The following is a 14,305-nucleotide window of genomic DNA, read 5'->3' as shown; positions in this document are numbered from 1 at the left end:
CATTGGAGGACTAATGGCACTTTAATGGAGCTAGTCAGCAACCACACTAGCATGGTTGTATTAGCAGCTGACACGTTGTGCTGGCTCCAGCTTTGGCCTATACCCGCGATGGGGCCAGACAACTTAGCTCAAATGCAGTGGTACCATTGCCTTAAGGGCTTCGGTGTGTGAAAGTGATTCAAGTTAGGGGGCAACATTTGAGTTATAACAGGAATTAACTTTGGAGCAAAGACAAGCTTGTGAGGGCTGTCCTATACCTCCAGTTGTGCTGGCCTAGTGCACTACTGCGCATGGGTGAGGGATTTGTGTGTGGCTGGGAGTTGAGTTACCAGGAACAATCAAGCTACACCATGGGGATGACGCTGTAGTAGCACCAAGGCTTACGGTGCTTTTGAAAATCCCCACCTCAGTTCTCTAAAGCTAGAATCTGCTGCTCCACCAAGGAAGGAAACAGCAAAGGCAGAAGGGCTCACACAAGAGATCCATTCGAGTTAGCTACTCACAGGAAAAGTAAAGAAATTACATAGACAAGGGCTACTCTGTTCCCTTCAGTCAAAATGTACAGTGTGGGTGAACATAAACTGATAGGTTCCGAATATTCACTCTGAAAGGAAACATCCTACGACATTGCAGCCCCCAGGACAAATGTATCCCTGGTGTTTAGCTCCATTGAGTTAATGCTTGTTCCATCTGAGTCAGACTACACTGGAGTTACACAAAGGATGAAATTGACCTCCGTTGCTTATGGTGGATGATAAAACCACTCAGCCTTCTGCAGAAGGTTTCAGTCACTGGAATGCCACAGATCAAGAACAGGCTATTTTGAAGTGATCTGGCACAGACAGATCCTGATGATGTCAGAGTGACTAAGGAGGCGCAGGGGGAGTCTCCTACAGTCATTCTGACACATTGGCCTAACCTGATCAAGCTGTGTTGAAGGATCAATGGTGTTTTATGCAGCTTGTGCAGGAGTGGGGAAATTGGCTCCGCCCACATATGGGAAGGCAGCCATCTACACTGGGGGGTAGCAGATGGTGGTGGCAGCTCTTTTTGGCCACAACCACCAGCATAAGGGCACAGAGACACTAGTGACTTGGGGAAGGATAGAGGAAAAGGGAAAAAAATCCTATTGGGGATAGTGTGGCCTTTTTTTCACCAGGAAAAAAAGTGTGTACTTACCTCGTGCTAGGTCACAAGAGGTAACTAAAATGAGGTAAAATCTTAGGAAGACAAGGCAGTTGTAGTGTTAACACACTACCAGGTGGTGATAAACCCATGCTCCCCCAAGGTTTACTTTGAGTTGTAACGTGAAAACTACCGACTACCTTGTCTTCTCTAGGATTTCACCTGATGTTAGTTACCTCATGATAGCTAGCATGGGATTAGGACACACCTTTTCCCCACTCAGGTGGAGAGAGGTGGTGGCTAGAGTAGACAATCTGGATTATTGCCAACTCTCATGATTTTTATCATCTCATGATATTTGGAATTTTTCTGAAAGCCCCAGCTCCTGGAATCACATGAATCTCAGCTTTCATTCTTAAAAAATGGACGTTTCTCTCTCTCATGGTTGCAGAGAAAAACTGGAAAATGTGACACCCCCCTTAAAGGTTCAAAGCCCAGAAGGTGAATAAAGAGCCCCCAGTTTTATTATTGTTTTCAGTCTCCTCATTTGGGGAGCTCTGACTCATGCTTTTTGAATGCCTGGTGTTGGCAATACTGGCAGGGACTTTGACTATGTGTGCAGTGGAGAATGATCACCAGTCCCTTATTTAATGCCTAATATCCCAAGAGCGGTATCCAGGGTAAGCTTTGCTGTACTGTGTATTCCAACAGTGATGACCAAAGAATGGCCATACTGGGCCAGACCAATGGTCCATCTAGTCCAATATCCTGTCCTCTGACAGTGGCTGGTGTCAGATGCTTCAGAGGGAATGAACAGAACAGGGCAATTTATCTAGTGATCCATCACCTGTCACCCAGTCCCAGCTTGTAGCAGTCAGAGGTTTAGGGACACCCAGAGCATGGGGTTGTATCACTTTGACTATCAGCCTGTGATACACTTAACCTTTATGGACTTATCTAATTCTTTTTTTGAACCCAGATATACTTTTGTCTTCACAACATCCCCTGGCAATGAGTTCCACAGGTTGACTTCATGTTGCATGAAGTACTTCCTTTTGTTTGTTTTAAACCTGGTGCCTATTAATTTCACTGAGAGGCCAGTTTTACAGACAGAGGTGTTGGCATGTAGTCCTGTAACAGGGGATCTGGCCCTTCCTGGGAGCAAAGGCTTGGGCCCTAGCCCAGCCTGAACAGAGGACTGCAGAGAGGGGCTCAAACCCCAAAGCCTTGCAGGGTCCCCCAGGATTCAGGCCTGGAGCTGCCCCGGCTCAGGACTCAGACCCAGAGCCAGCAATCGCCTCCCATTCTGGGGATTCAGCCCCAGTCACCCCCCAAGCCTGAGCCAGGGTCACCCCTATCCTGGGGATTCAGAACCAGGGTCACCCCCAGGGCCTGAGCCAGGTCACCCCTGTCCTGGGGACTCAGCCCCAGTCACCCCCCAAGTCTGAGCCAGGTCTCCCCTGTCCTGGGAACTCAGCCCAGGGCCAGCCCCGGAGTGCGGGCAGGCGGAAGGCCTTAGCTGCGGCCGGGCTCCTCCTCCCCGGCGCAGCGCGCCTGTCCCTCCCCGCGGGCCCGGGGCTGTCCGGCCGCTTCTCGTTCTGGGCAGCCGCTGCCGCCTCCTGCCGGCCTCCCCGCAGCCCGAGCCCGGGAGTAGGTCGCTGGCGGCGGCCATGATCTCCGCCCCCCTCCTCCGCCGCTGCTGCTGCCTCCTGTCCCGCCGGGCCGGAGCGAACCGAGCCGCCTGGACTCGCAGGTACCGGAGCAGAGCCCAGGGAACGGCCCGAACGGAGCCGGGCCAGGGATTGGGCCCGGGGTCCGGAGACACGCTGACATGGTCACAGCGCCACAGGATCCCCGAGGGGAGCAGCCCTCCCGGCACTGAGCCAAAGGGGGGGTCGGTCAGGCCCAGGGGGATCCCCCCAGTGCCCCCCACAGGACTGGGGGGAGGGAGGCTGTTCTGTCTGACCCAATGGGACCCGCCCCCCGGTCTGGCGCTGTCCCAAAGGGGCGTGTGGTTCTCTGACCCAGTGAGAGTCCCTGGCTTGTCTTTGAGCCAGCCCCGAAAGGCGGGGGAGAATGTGTGGTTCTGTGTTTTGGTGGGACTGGGAGCGCCCTGTGTTGTTGCTGCTACTGACGCTTGGGTGGTTCTGTCTGAGCCACTCTCTGCCTAGGATACGGATCCAAGGGCGATGTTGTCTGCCCCGGTAGGATCCCCTTGTCTGGCATTGGTACTGATCCATTGGGGGGCAGCGTTCTGTCCAGCCCAGCGCGCCCCTCTGTCTGTGCTGGTGCTGACAGTTTATGATCCCTTTGCTCCCCCTAGTCTGGCCCCGAGAGCATTTCTGCCACACCCAAGAGTGTTGTCCTGCCTGCTGCTCTTATTATGAGGCATGATTTGTATTCTGAATCTGGCAGCCCCTAGGAGGCCCATTGTGCTAAACACTGTACACGTTACGTGCGTGACAAGAGATAACTGGGGGATTCAACAAACAGAATGGGTGGAGGTTATACAAGGTTACAATAAGGTGCCCTATCTATCCTACTGCCAGTCACATCACCAACCCCAGTATAGCCCTATTCCCCTTTGCCACCCCTAGGACTGAGGCATTCCCTTCATCGCAGTATGAGAGTAAGTGTTCTCTACAGCTAGATCTGACCCAATATTGCTCCTGGGAGTTATGTGTTTGTTCAGCCTGCCACGGATCCCGTTCAGATTGGTAATGACCAGGGAGAGATCAGCTGCCGCATCTGCCTGTCCCTGAATCTGAGCCCCATTCCTCCCTGTTAGGATGTTCGATGTCGTGCCAATGCCTGTACATTTGCCTGGTGCAGCATGGATTTTTTGTGGGTTGCAGTCTTTGGAGCTGATCCCAGAAGCTGTGTAATGTCAGGATCACTCCATGCTAATCCCCCTTATAAGTGTCTACTCTACCTGTCTGTCTTCTCTTGGCCCAAGCTGTGCAGTTAACCTTTCCTTTCATTCTCTTCTCTCGCTCTTGTCTTTGCTCTGTCTCCCACATTCCACACCCCCCCCCAACTGGAACCCCCTTCTGGACCTTCTCCACCCTGTCTCCATCTTCTCCTCCTCCTTCATGTCCTATTTCAGGAGTTACTCCATTCACAAGGCCCACTCGGTCCTTGGTCTTCTCCAAAATGATGGCAAGAGAGTGAGAAAAGATGAGCCCCACAAAAAGTGTGGGACCCAAGAGACCCGGCTCACTGAATTACTTGTGTATGTTACTTCCTATCCTTCGTTGGCTTCAAGCCTCTTTAGGTTGGGAACTCTGAGGAAAGACCTTGTCTCTGGATCAGTGTGAGGAGCATCTGGCTTGTTTTGGCACTGTGTAAATGTAAAGTCCCTGTTGCTGGTTTCCTTGGGGAGTGAGTCAAGGCTGTGAGGCCTTTTAAGGTCTGTGGGTACAGTTAGGAGGTAAAAGGAGAGATGTTTGGGGCGGGGAGTGGTTCAGCGGTTCAGCACAGAGGATCCTGGGGGCTGAGTTTCCTTGGGGTGCTAGGAGGTTGTGTGTGGTCCAGGTTGGGACACTGGCTGGAGACTTTGGAGACCTGGGTTCAGTTGCCTACCCCACCGTGTGTAACTTGGGGTGAGTCACTTTGCCTTTCTGTGCCTCGGTTCCCCAGCTGGAAGCGTGGGGAAGATAACTGTCCCCTACCTCGCAGGGGTGTTGTGAGGCACTCACATACTGTGGGAATGAGTACAGGTACCTGCGGCAGAATGAGGTGGCAATTCTGAGCTTTAGATAGGTGGATGGTCTGTGTTGGACAGAAAGGGAAGGGTTTTGGAGTGTGCTCAAAGGAGCCGCATACCTATTGGGCTGGGGGCTGTAGGGAGAAGAGCCATGTGTATGCTGAGCAGGTATCCTTCTGGGGTATGGCTAAGGAGATGGTATTTGGCTGGAGGGAGAGGACACAGCCCTCCCTTGCTGCAGCTGTGCACCTGGGCTGTGGGAGCCGCTCTCAGCTGGGCTATGACACAGCTCCCGCATCACAATGGCAGCATTAACACTCCTTCCCCTGCCCACTGGGGGCGTGCTTGAGCTAGCTTTGTGCTGGCGGGGCCTAAGTCACCTCCACTCAGACCCCTGCAGTAGCCCAAGAGGTTAGTGTCACAGCTCATGACTCCAGCCTTGGGTTTGCAGTGAGGAACCGGCAGCATTCACAGATACAGACTGACCACGCTGCCGCAACCAGCCCACCGGGGATCACTCCAGGCGTGTACAGGGACCTCAAGAAGCCTGGGCCGTATGCTGATCCAGTCCTTAGCAGTTCTTGGGACTTTGGTGTCTTATTCGACTTCGGGGATGAGTGATGCTAACAAACCTCTGTGTTCCTTGTCACAGGACTGTGTTTCTGAGAGGGGGCCCAGCCATGGCCACAGGAGGGAAAAGCAGCCGATCTAGCATCCATCGCTACACCAACCGTCTGATTAACGAGAAGTCTCCCTACCTCCTCCAGCATGCCCACAATCCGGTGGACTGGTGAGAGAGAGCCTTCCCCTCTTCCCTTTTATTGTACCAACAGTGAAGCTGGGTAGGGTCCGTGGGATCTGGGATGGATGGCAGCACAGTTTAAATCAGTGGTGGGCACCCTATGGCCAGCGCCTGTGTATAGCCTGAGTTTTCTATTCGGGACATTTGTGTGTGTGTGTGTGGGGGGGGGGTGGGCATCACCCTGATGCTATGGAGTTGTGTGTGTGTCACCCTGAGGCTATGGAGTTCTTCCCTTCATGTCGTGTATGCTCAGATTTGTGATAACCTTGCGGGGCAGGAGGTGACCATGTGCTACAGGCCAGAGCCCGGAATAGGACTTGATTATCCACAACGAGCACACTGATTGCCTCCCATCTTATAACAGGTCCTCAGCCAGTGTAAAATATATCATTATAAAACCCAGCAGCCCCTTTCTTTCTTTTCTTCCAGGTACCCGTGGGGCCAGGAAGCCTTTGATAAAGCAAAGAAAGAAAACAAGCTGATATTTCTGTCAGGTAACCCAAGAGCAAATGCACTGAGCTTCCCCATGTATGGTTATGTAAATTACACCATAGGCCAAGTGTCTTTGTCTCAGGCTGGTATGTGAATGGCACTGGAGATCCTTTGAGAAGGTTGCCTGATAACCTTGTACTATGTATCAGCATGAGAGGATCAGATAGTTTTAGGGTTTGTCTACACAGAGGTTATTCCAGAATAAGATAGGATATGAATTTAAATAACTATAGCTATTCCTGAATACCATTTTGGGTGGATACACTTAATCCAGAATAAGAGTGCTGTTTTCAGGTTTTGCTCAATCCACTTCCAAAATGGATTAAGCATGATCAATTCTGGTTAATTCCCACCGATAGACTAGTTCTTAAATGGACACTAATTTAAGTTGGGCAAAACCATGCTCTGAAGTGTCCCTAGCCACTGTTTGCCAGAAGCTGGGAATGGGCGACAGGGGATGGATCACTTGATGATTACCTGTTCTGTTCATTCCCTCTGAAGCACTAGGCATTGGCCACTGTCGGAAGACCGGATACTGGGCAAGATGGACCTTTGATGTGATCCAGTATGGCCGTTCTTATGTTATTATCCAATGGGTTCCTTCTTGTTTACAAGAGTCTATGGGGCAAAATCATAGGGGTTAGAGATGGAAATGACAGAGTGACCTAACCTGCATTCCCCAATGCAGACTCATTCCCTGCAGTTTACTCTCCAATCTGATTTGTAACTGTCCTATTCAATGGGGATCCCCTTGGGAGAGTATTCCACAGTGAATAGATTTCATTAGTAGGACATTTGTCCCAGTATTCAGCATGGAACCTTTCTTTAATTGACAGTATTTGTTTTCAGTCGGCTATTCCACCTGCCACTGGTGCCACGTGATGGAGCAGGAGTCCTTCAAGAACAAAGAGATCGGCAAGATTCTGAATGACAACTTTGTGTGCATAAAAGTGGATCGTGAGGAGAGGCCAGATGTGGATAAAGTTTACATGACCTTTGTGCAGGTGAGGAGGTGGGTCTGATGTGGGACAATGACAAGAAAGGGGAAATGCATGACAAGAGGTGTGGGGAGAACCTCTCCACCATCCCTGGGTTAGATACACACATTATGATACCAAGGGATGGCCGAGAGATGATCACTTATCCATGGTTTTTCTTGCAGGCTACCAGCAGTGGAGGGGGCTGGCCAATGAGTGTGTGGCTGACTCCTGACCTCAAACCCTTCATAGGTGGGACGTATTTCCCTCCCGAAGATGGAATTTACCAAGTCGGCTTTCGAACGGTGCTTCTCCGAATTGCCGATCAGGTATACATTTTTGCTGCGTGAGATTTTGTGGTAGGTTTTTGGGTCCTCATCAGAAAAATACAGCACAGAAACCTGGGACAGGGAAGTGGACTAGCCTTTGCTATTAGCACCGATTGTTTGATTTGGAGGGTTGATGGGGAAAATTGGATTTGGGGTTGGGATAGTGGGGACATGTGTGTTTGGGGGACAAGCGAAGTGGATGTGGGGAAAAGAGGGGGGCCAGTTAGTGAGAAAAGCACCGTCTGATGGACTCTGCATAGGGAAGAGGTACAGAGCTCTGGATAGGTTAGCGATTGATTAGAATTTATCGGGGGAGGGGAATCATTGGGTGCTGGACCAAAGAACTGGACTGGGGTCTGAAGACAGAATCTGGATTTGAATAACACAGGGAACCTCATCAAGAGGGGACAAAGGCCATGAGCAGCTGATGGGGCAAGACTGACCTTCCGGCTCTTTCATGGTCTCCTTCCTAGTGGAAGCGGAACAAAAATGCCCTTGTGGAGAATAGCGAGAGGATTATGTCAGCGCTGTTGGCCAGGGCTGAGATCAGCATCAAAGGGGAAGATTCGCCCCCACCTTTTCCAGAGGTGATGGCCAGGTGTTTCCAGCAGCTATCTGAATCATATGATGAGGAATATGGCGGCTTTTCAGAGTTTCCAAAGTTCCCCACACCAGGTCAGTCCATTGTCTCCTAGCTGAGCCATCGCAGCAGAAGGGAGCAGCGCAGGGCATGGAACTGACCTCAGGTGCGCGGCTTTGTTATTGTATTGCAGTCAATTTAAATTTCCTGTTCACATACTGGGCCCTACACCGGGCATCCCCTGATGGTGCACGGGCCCTGCAGATGGCGCTGCACACTCTCAAGATGATGGCCTATGGTGGGATTCATGATCACATTGCTCAGGTAAGCGGGGCTGGGTGTTAGATGGCCCGGAGCGATGGCTCTTGGAGGCATCTTGCTTGGGTAGCATGAAAGAAAACCCTGGAGGTCTAATCGCATGGCTGACCAGGGATGTGCTGTGCCCTGGTCCACGTGTACTGTTTCTGTCTCTGCAGGGATTCCACCGCTACTCCACTGACCAGAGATGGCACGTTCCTCACTTTGAGAAGATGCTGTATGATCAGGGGCAGCTAGCAGTGGCCTATGCCAGGGCGTTTCAGGTAGGCCCACTGTAACTCTTAGCCCTAGTGATAACTTAAGGTTCTGAATCAAAACTCAGAAGAATTGGCCCCTGAGCAGAGGTCTGATCTCAGCAAGAAGCAGCTCATTTCGGACAGTCTAGACTGGAGAGTGTGCTTGGTGTGGGGAAGACTGGGAAACTTGCCAGCTGTCCTCTGGTGCCGAGAGAGAGACAGATACCATGCTCAGCCTGGTTCCAGGCTATCCCAAGACTCCTGCTCAGGTGAGGGGAGGCTGGGATGGAAAGGGGCTGTTGACAGGCTTGTCCCTGACAAAATGTCGGTGGTGATGGGGAGCAGCAGCAGTGCAGCCGGGACTCCCTGGTGAGAGGCTCTCCTGGCATTAGCCGGCTGTTTGGTTCCACAGGAGCGTGATGAGAGCGGATAGGAGCGCCTAGGGCGGCAATGAGAGAACATCGCTGAGCAGTTGGATTTACATGGCATTATCCGAGGCTGGGGATTTCCGCAGGGGAAGGAGAACAAGAGCTGGCTTGCCAGAGCAAAGCCTGGTGACACGGGCTTCCTGAGGCAGAGGGAATTCCAAACAAACCAGCAGGCAGCTTCTTCCCGGCATCTTGGGACACGCCCACCACCTTCCCCCTCCTGGCAGGCTCTGCCAACATCCTCTTCCCTGGCCCCATTCACTGCCTCCCCCCTGAGATCTCAGGCTTAGTCCCTTAGAGTAACGCTGTGACTTTGTGAATGCAGCACCCAGGGGCCTCTGAGAGCTTTACAAAGCGGGGGGGGTGGGGGGGTGGGGGGTGAGGAAGTAGCACTGCCCCCGTTTTACAGCTGGTGTAGCTAAAGCACAACAAGGTGAAGTGACTTGGCCAAGGTCACACGTCAAGTCAGTGACAGAACCGGGACTAGCCCCCAGACCTCTACTTTACTGGCTCCAGTCAAAAACTCCATCGGACCCTCTGGCGGGCCCTGTCCGTAGCACTGAGGGGAAGTTTGTCCGAGCTTTGTGCCGGCCAGGCGCAGAAGCTGCTGCACAAGCACTGGCAGGACGAGAGGCGAGAGGGAGCTCTGGGCCAGGCCGTCGACAGGCGCCGAAGACAGTTAGGTGCCAGATCATTTCAATGACCTTTGGGATCCCCGCTCCTTGTGGCTCTGGAGAATCCCAGCATGTTGCAGAGCAAGTGCAGCACTTGTGTCAAATTGGCAGCTAGTCGGCGTCCCGTCCCCAGCACTGGTACAGCACCAGCAATGGCAGCACACCCCTCCCCCGTGCAGCCCTGCCAACATGCCCCAGCCCTCACCGGACACTGTCAGCAATGGGCATTGTTGTGATGGCAACATTGATCCACTAGCATCTCACCCAGGAACCGCGGACTCGTTCCCCGCAGACCGCTGAGCAGAGAGCAGATGGGAAGAACTGGGCCCTCCCACCGAAGACAGGCTGAGGGAATCTGGCAGCAGCTTCAGATACAGATGCTGCTCACTCTGAGACCTGACGGGGTTTCTTAGGGTGCCTCCCTACTCCACCCCTGTATGCCAGGGTCCCTCCACCCTCCCCACATGTCTCGATTGTGTTTGAGAGTCAATCGGTCCCCTCTGAACTCCCGTTAGCGAATGCCTTTGGAAACGCTCACTTAGACGCTCCACCAGTGTGTGTCCCAGGGCACAAGCACTGGTTGTTGACCCGTGGCTGAGCGCTGGAATGCACGTTGGGGGAGTGTGTAGATCAGGATGGACACAGGTGTTAGCCACCTCGGGTTAACCGGCGATCAGTGAACTGGAGTTACGGCAGGGCCACAATGTCTAGTCTAGACATACCTGGGTGTCTCAGCATATCCGCTCCGGTGTGTCAAGGTCCCTGCACCAGCCCCCCAGTGGCTCCCTGTCCCATCTCAATACTCTTTCCTTGGTCTTAACCCTTTCTCTGCCAGGCTCAGTAACACCACCCTCTTCCTTCTCTCTGCTGACAGGTTGGGGAGGGGAGCGTGTGTGAGAGGTGTGAACCCCTGGTCTCAGAGAGCCGGAGAACTGTACATGGGGCAGAGAGCTGCAGATGGGATGGGGAACTTCATGTTTGGGATGTGTCCTAGGAAGGACCCGCTTGTGCTCCAACTCCTCTGCCAGGAGCATGGGGCAGGAATGTCTCAGGAGCATCGGAGTCATGCATTTGGGCGGCGGGCATGAAGGATGCCCCTGCATTCCTCATGCCCCCAACCTGCCTGGAGTGAAGAGCCCAGAGGAAGTTGCTGGCAAGGCTGGCGTTAGCTTGGCTTCACGAGCTGCCTGCAGGTTGAGGCTCCTCTCCCTGTTACGCAGAGGGGGGAGAGGAAAGCTATTGAACCTGCGAGCCATCAGCCAAAAGCACGGCATAAGTGGGAAGATCCCTCAGCTGAGCACCCGTGGAGACGCCTTCCCAGGGCAGAGCGTGGACACGGACCCCACTGGGAGCTCGGCACCCCCGGCACAGGGAGCAGCGGGTGTAAATCAGCAGGAGAGAGGCTGTGCGTGGCCACACCAGAGCAAGACAAGGTCTAAGTGTAGGGCCCAAGTATGATGGATCTGAGGATCCTGGTTACCTGTCACCTGCAATGGAGGCAGATGAAATTACTGGCCCATCTATTGTCTTGAGATCATCCCAGGAAACTTGGCTTGTCTGAAGCTGGGGACTCTGGCCACGCTCTGCCAGTCTCTGGCAGACGGGGATTCCTGCCTCACCCTGCTAGCCTCCAAAGGGTTTTGCTGCCGAGGTTTCAAACACAAGCAAGAGTGGAGCTTTGGGAGGGACATTCTGAGCTTGACTTTGTGTAAGCATCCAAAGGACGTCTGCTCTCAGCAACCCTGGGGTAGATCTGCGGTAACTCACAGACTCCAGCAGATTTCCCTGGTGTGACGGCGACCCTCCAATCCAGTCTTGGGTGTGCAATCCTTGAACCAGTAGATTTGCTGTTTCCCTGCGTGAGCTCTTTAAAACAGGAGCCCTTGCTCGATCTTGTTAGCGTCGCTTTTCCTTCCTTTGTTAGCACTGGAATGGAATCCTCATTGTGTCTTTAACAGATTTCTGGCGATGAATTCTTTGCAGATGTTGCTGCGGACGTTCTGCTCTATGTCTCCCGAGATCTGAGCGACAGGGTAAGTCAGCAGCTTCGCATGGGTGCGGGAATCACTTGCCTCATTGCTGCCGTCACGTCCGGCGGCTCCCGTGCTTCGCCAGCAATCAAAGTCACTGGCACGAGGGCAACCCGGTCTTCCGCTCCCCGTGCCCAGGCTCCTTCGTGCCTGTGTATCCCCACCTCTGCTGGCTGCAACAGACTGGTCTATGTCAGTTCTGTCTCCTTCTGTCTTGTCCCCTGCAGCACTTCCTGCTGGCTGGGACAGAGATGGGTCTATGCCTGACCTATGTAGGTATTTCCATAGTCCTCACGATGGTTCTGTCTGAGCGCTCACAATCAGTAATGGATTTTAGCCTCACAACACCCTGGGGGGAGGGAAGTGCCATCCCCATTTTATGGAGGGGGAACGGAGGCACGGGGAGATTTAGGGATTTGTCCAAGGTCAGACAAGAAACTGAGCCCCTAACTGAACCCAGATCTCTTGCATCCCCAGACCAGTGCCCTATTAACTATACTGATATATCAGTACACTATACCTGGAGTATCCCTCTCTGCACTGTTCCCTGCAGTGCCTCCTGCTGGCTGGGGTGGAGATTTCTCTATGTCCGGAGTATCCCCCTCTGCCCTGTTCCCTGCAGCGCCTCCTGCTGGCTGGGGTGGAGATTTCTCTATGTCTGGCGTATCCCCCTCTGCCCTGTTCCCTGCAGCGCCTCCTGCTGGCTGGGGTGGAGATTTCTCTGTGTCCAGAGTATCTCCCTCTGCCCTGTTCCCTGCATCGCCGCCCGTTGGCCGGGGTGATCAGTTATAGAGGCTTGAACATACATGGCTAACGCATGTGTGGTGAGGGGGTGGCAGCTCTGACCGGCCAGCGTGTCTGTATTAATGGTGCTGCTGCGTGTTTCAGGCTGGAGGATTCTACAGTGCAGAGGACGCAGACTCCTACCCAACAGCCAAATCCAAAGAGAAGCGGGAGGGGGCGTTCTGCGTGTGGACGGCAGAGGAAATACGGCGCCTCCTTCCAGAGCCTGTGGAGGGGGCCTCGGAGAGGAAGACTCTGGCAGATGTGTTCATGCATCACTATGGGGTGAAGGAAGGTGGGAACGTGAGCCCAGCAAAGGTGAGGTGGGAGAGAGGGCCTCACACTATGGGGAGGGAAATGGAGGAGGGGAAGGAGGGACACGGGGGACACTGGCCTCTGAACTGCGCGGACAGGTGTAGTGAAGGGAGAAGGAATCCAAAGTAGCTATATGGGCACGGGGATTCTGGGAAGGCGTATGGAGATATCGACAGTTAGCCGGACTGGGAGGGGATGAGACGTGGCAACTGGGGGTACTGGGAGGAAGTGACTCTAGCAGCTGGGGATACTGGGAAGACACCATGTGGAAATATTGGCTGTTAGTCACACTGGTAGCTGTGGTTATTGGGAGGAAGGCGCACTGGTGGCTGGGGATACTGGGGGGGAGTGGTGCTGGCTGCTGGGGAGGGAGGTACTGCTAGCTAGGGGTCCCTGGAGAGAGCCACCCTGGGGGTAGGATGCAGTCACCCACTTGAGTTTGTGATGGGAGGCCGTCCTGGCTGTTCCTGTGTGAGAGAGAGGTTCCTGGAGGGCACGAGTGTAGGCCCCGCCGGGGGTGCAGCCTCATCTGGTCCCTGAGGTGGGAGCTGTGATGCTGCTGGCGCCTCGTTTCAGGACCCGCACAAGGAGCTGAGGGGGCAGAACGTGCTGATTGTGCAGTATTCCCTGGAGCTGACGGCAGCCAGGTTCGGGCTGGGCCTGGAACAGCTCAAGACGATGCTGGCGAAGAGCAGAGAGCGGCTCTGCAAAGCCCGGGGTCACCGACCGCGTCCGCATCTGGACACCAAGATGCTGGCGTCCTGGAATGGTGAGAAGGGTCCCTCGGGCTCAGGGGAGTCACTGGGTGTGAAAGGTGCACACGACTCGCTGGGAGTCACGTTCAGCTACTAAAGCAGCCAAGAGGCCTTGTCTAAACCATAGTCCAGGGCTGGATTACAGAATCTGGGGTCCTGGGCCCACCCCATGACATGGGACCTCCCTTGCCCCCCACTGCACTGGGGCACTGCCCCCACGACATGGCTCCACGCTTCATTTGGAGAGCTTGGGCCAGCTCACACCTCTCCGAGCTGTTGTTTCAGGTTGTGTGCAGACTCAGGCAAGTGTCAACCATGCTTGGGTCACATGATCAAGCTTTTCTCCACAACTCCGAGGGCTAGGAGCTTACTTTTTTTTTTTTAAATGAAAGTTGAGATTTGGCTGTTATCACATGACTCCAGGAGCAGGGGCCTTGTGCCCGGACCTGTGGGACCAAGCTCTAACCCAGTGCTGCCATAGTCTCATCTGCCCAGGAGTGGGCAGCCCATCCAGACACTGAGATCAGCTGAGAGAGTGGTTTGAGGGAGGGCTCTTTGAATTAATTGTCCCAGACACCAGGAGGTGCTACAAGAAATGAGATGGGGAGAGACCCAGGGCGTAGAGCAGTCTTGGGCCCAGCCAGCGGGAGGCAGTGCAGAGCCTAGAGTCCCTTTTGGACCCCTGAGTTCAGTGCCTTTAGCCCACGGTCATGGCTGAATTCCCTCCCTTTCTCCCTGTTTTGATTTGTCCTTTG

General features: G+C 53.8%; 1 protein-coding gene across 1 annotated transcript in view; it reads left to right on the top strand.

Moving 5' to 3' along the window:
• Positions 1 to 2,704: 2,704 nt before the first annotated feature.
• The window catches only part of SPATA20 (spermatogenesis associated 20), a 36,355-nt gene continuing 24,754 nt past the window's right edge, over positions 2,705 to 14,305 (top strand). The window contains exons 1-11 of the mRNA XM_054047950.1: positions 2,705 to 2,878; positions 5,484 to 5,621; positions 6,063 to 6,127; positions 6,975 to 7,129; positions 7,288 to 7,431; positions 7,905 to 8,106; positions 8,205 to 8,335; positions 8,488 to 8,592; positions 11,626 to 11,700; positions 12,586 to 12,798; positions 13,372 to 13,564. Of these exons, the coding sequence (XP_053903925.1) occupies positions 2,796 to 2,878; positions 5,484 to 5,621; positions 6,063 to 6,127; positions 6,975 to 7,129; positions 7,288 to 7,431; positions 7,905 to 8,106; positions 8,205 to 8,335; positions 8,488 to 8,592; positions 11,626 to 11,700; positions 12,586 to 12,798; positions 13,372 to 13,564 (1,504 nt within the window). The 5' untranslated portion in view covers positions 2,705 to 2,795. The remainder of the gene's footprint in view (positions 2,879 to 5,483; positions 5,622 to 6,062; positions 6,128 to 6,974; positions 7,130 to 7,287; positions 7,432 to 7,904; positions 8,107 to 8,204; positions 8,336 to 8,487; positions 8,593 to 11,625; positions 11,701 to 12,585; positions 12,799 to 13,371; positions 13,565 to 14,305) is intronic.

The sequence above is a fragment of the Malaclemys terrapin genome, chromosome 13 (assembly GCF_027887155.1).
Source record: "Malaclemys terrapin pileata isolate rMalTer1 chromosome 13, rMalTer1.hap1, whole genome shotgun sequence".
In the NCBI taxonomy this organism is placed as follows: Eukaryota; Metazoa; Chordata; order Testudines; family Emydidae; genus Malaclemys; species Malaclemys terrapin.
Note: the sequence above shows the minus strand (reverse complement) of the source record. Positions and strands in the feature narration are given on the sequence as shown.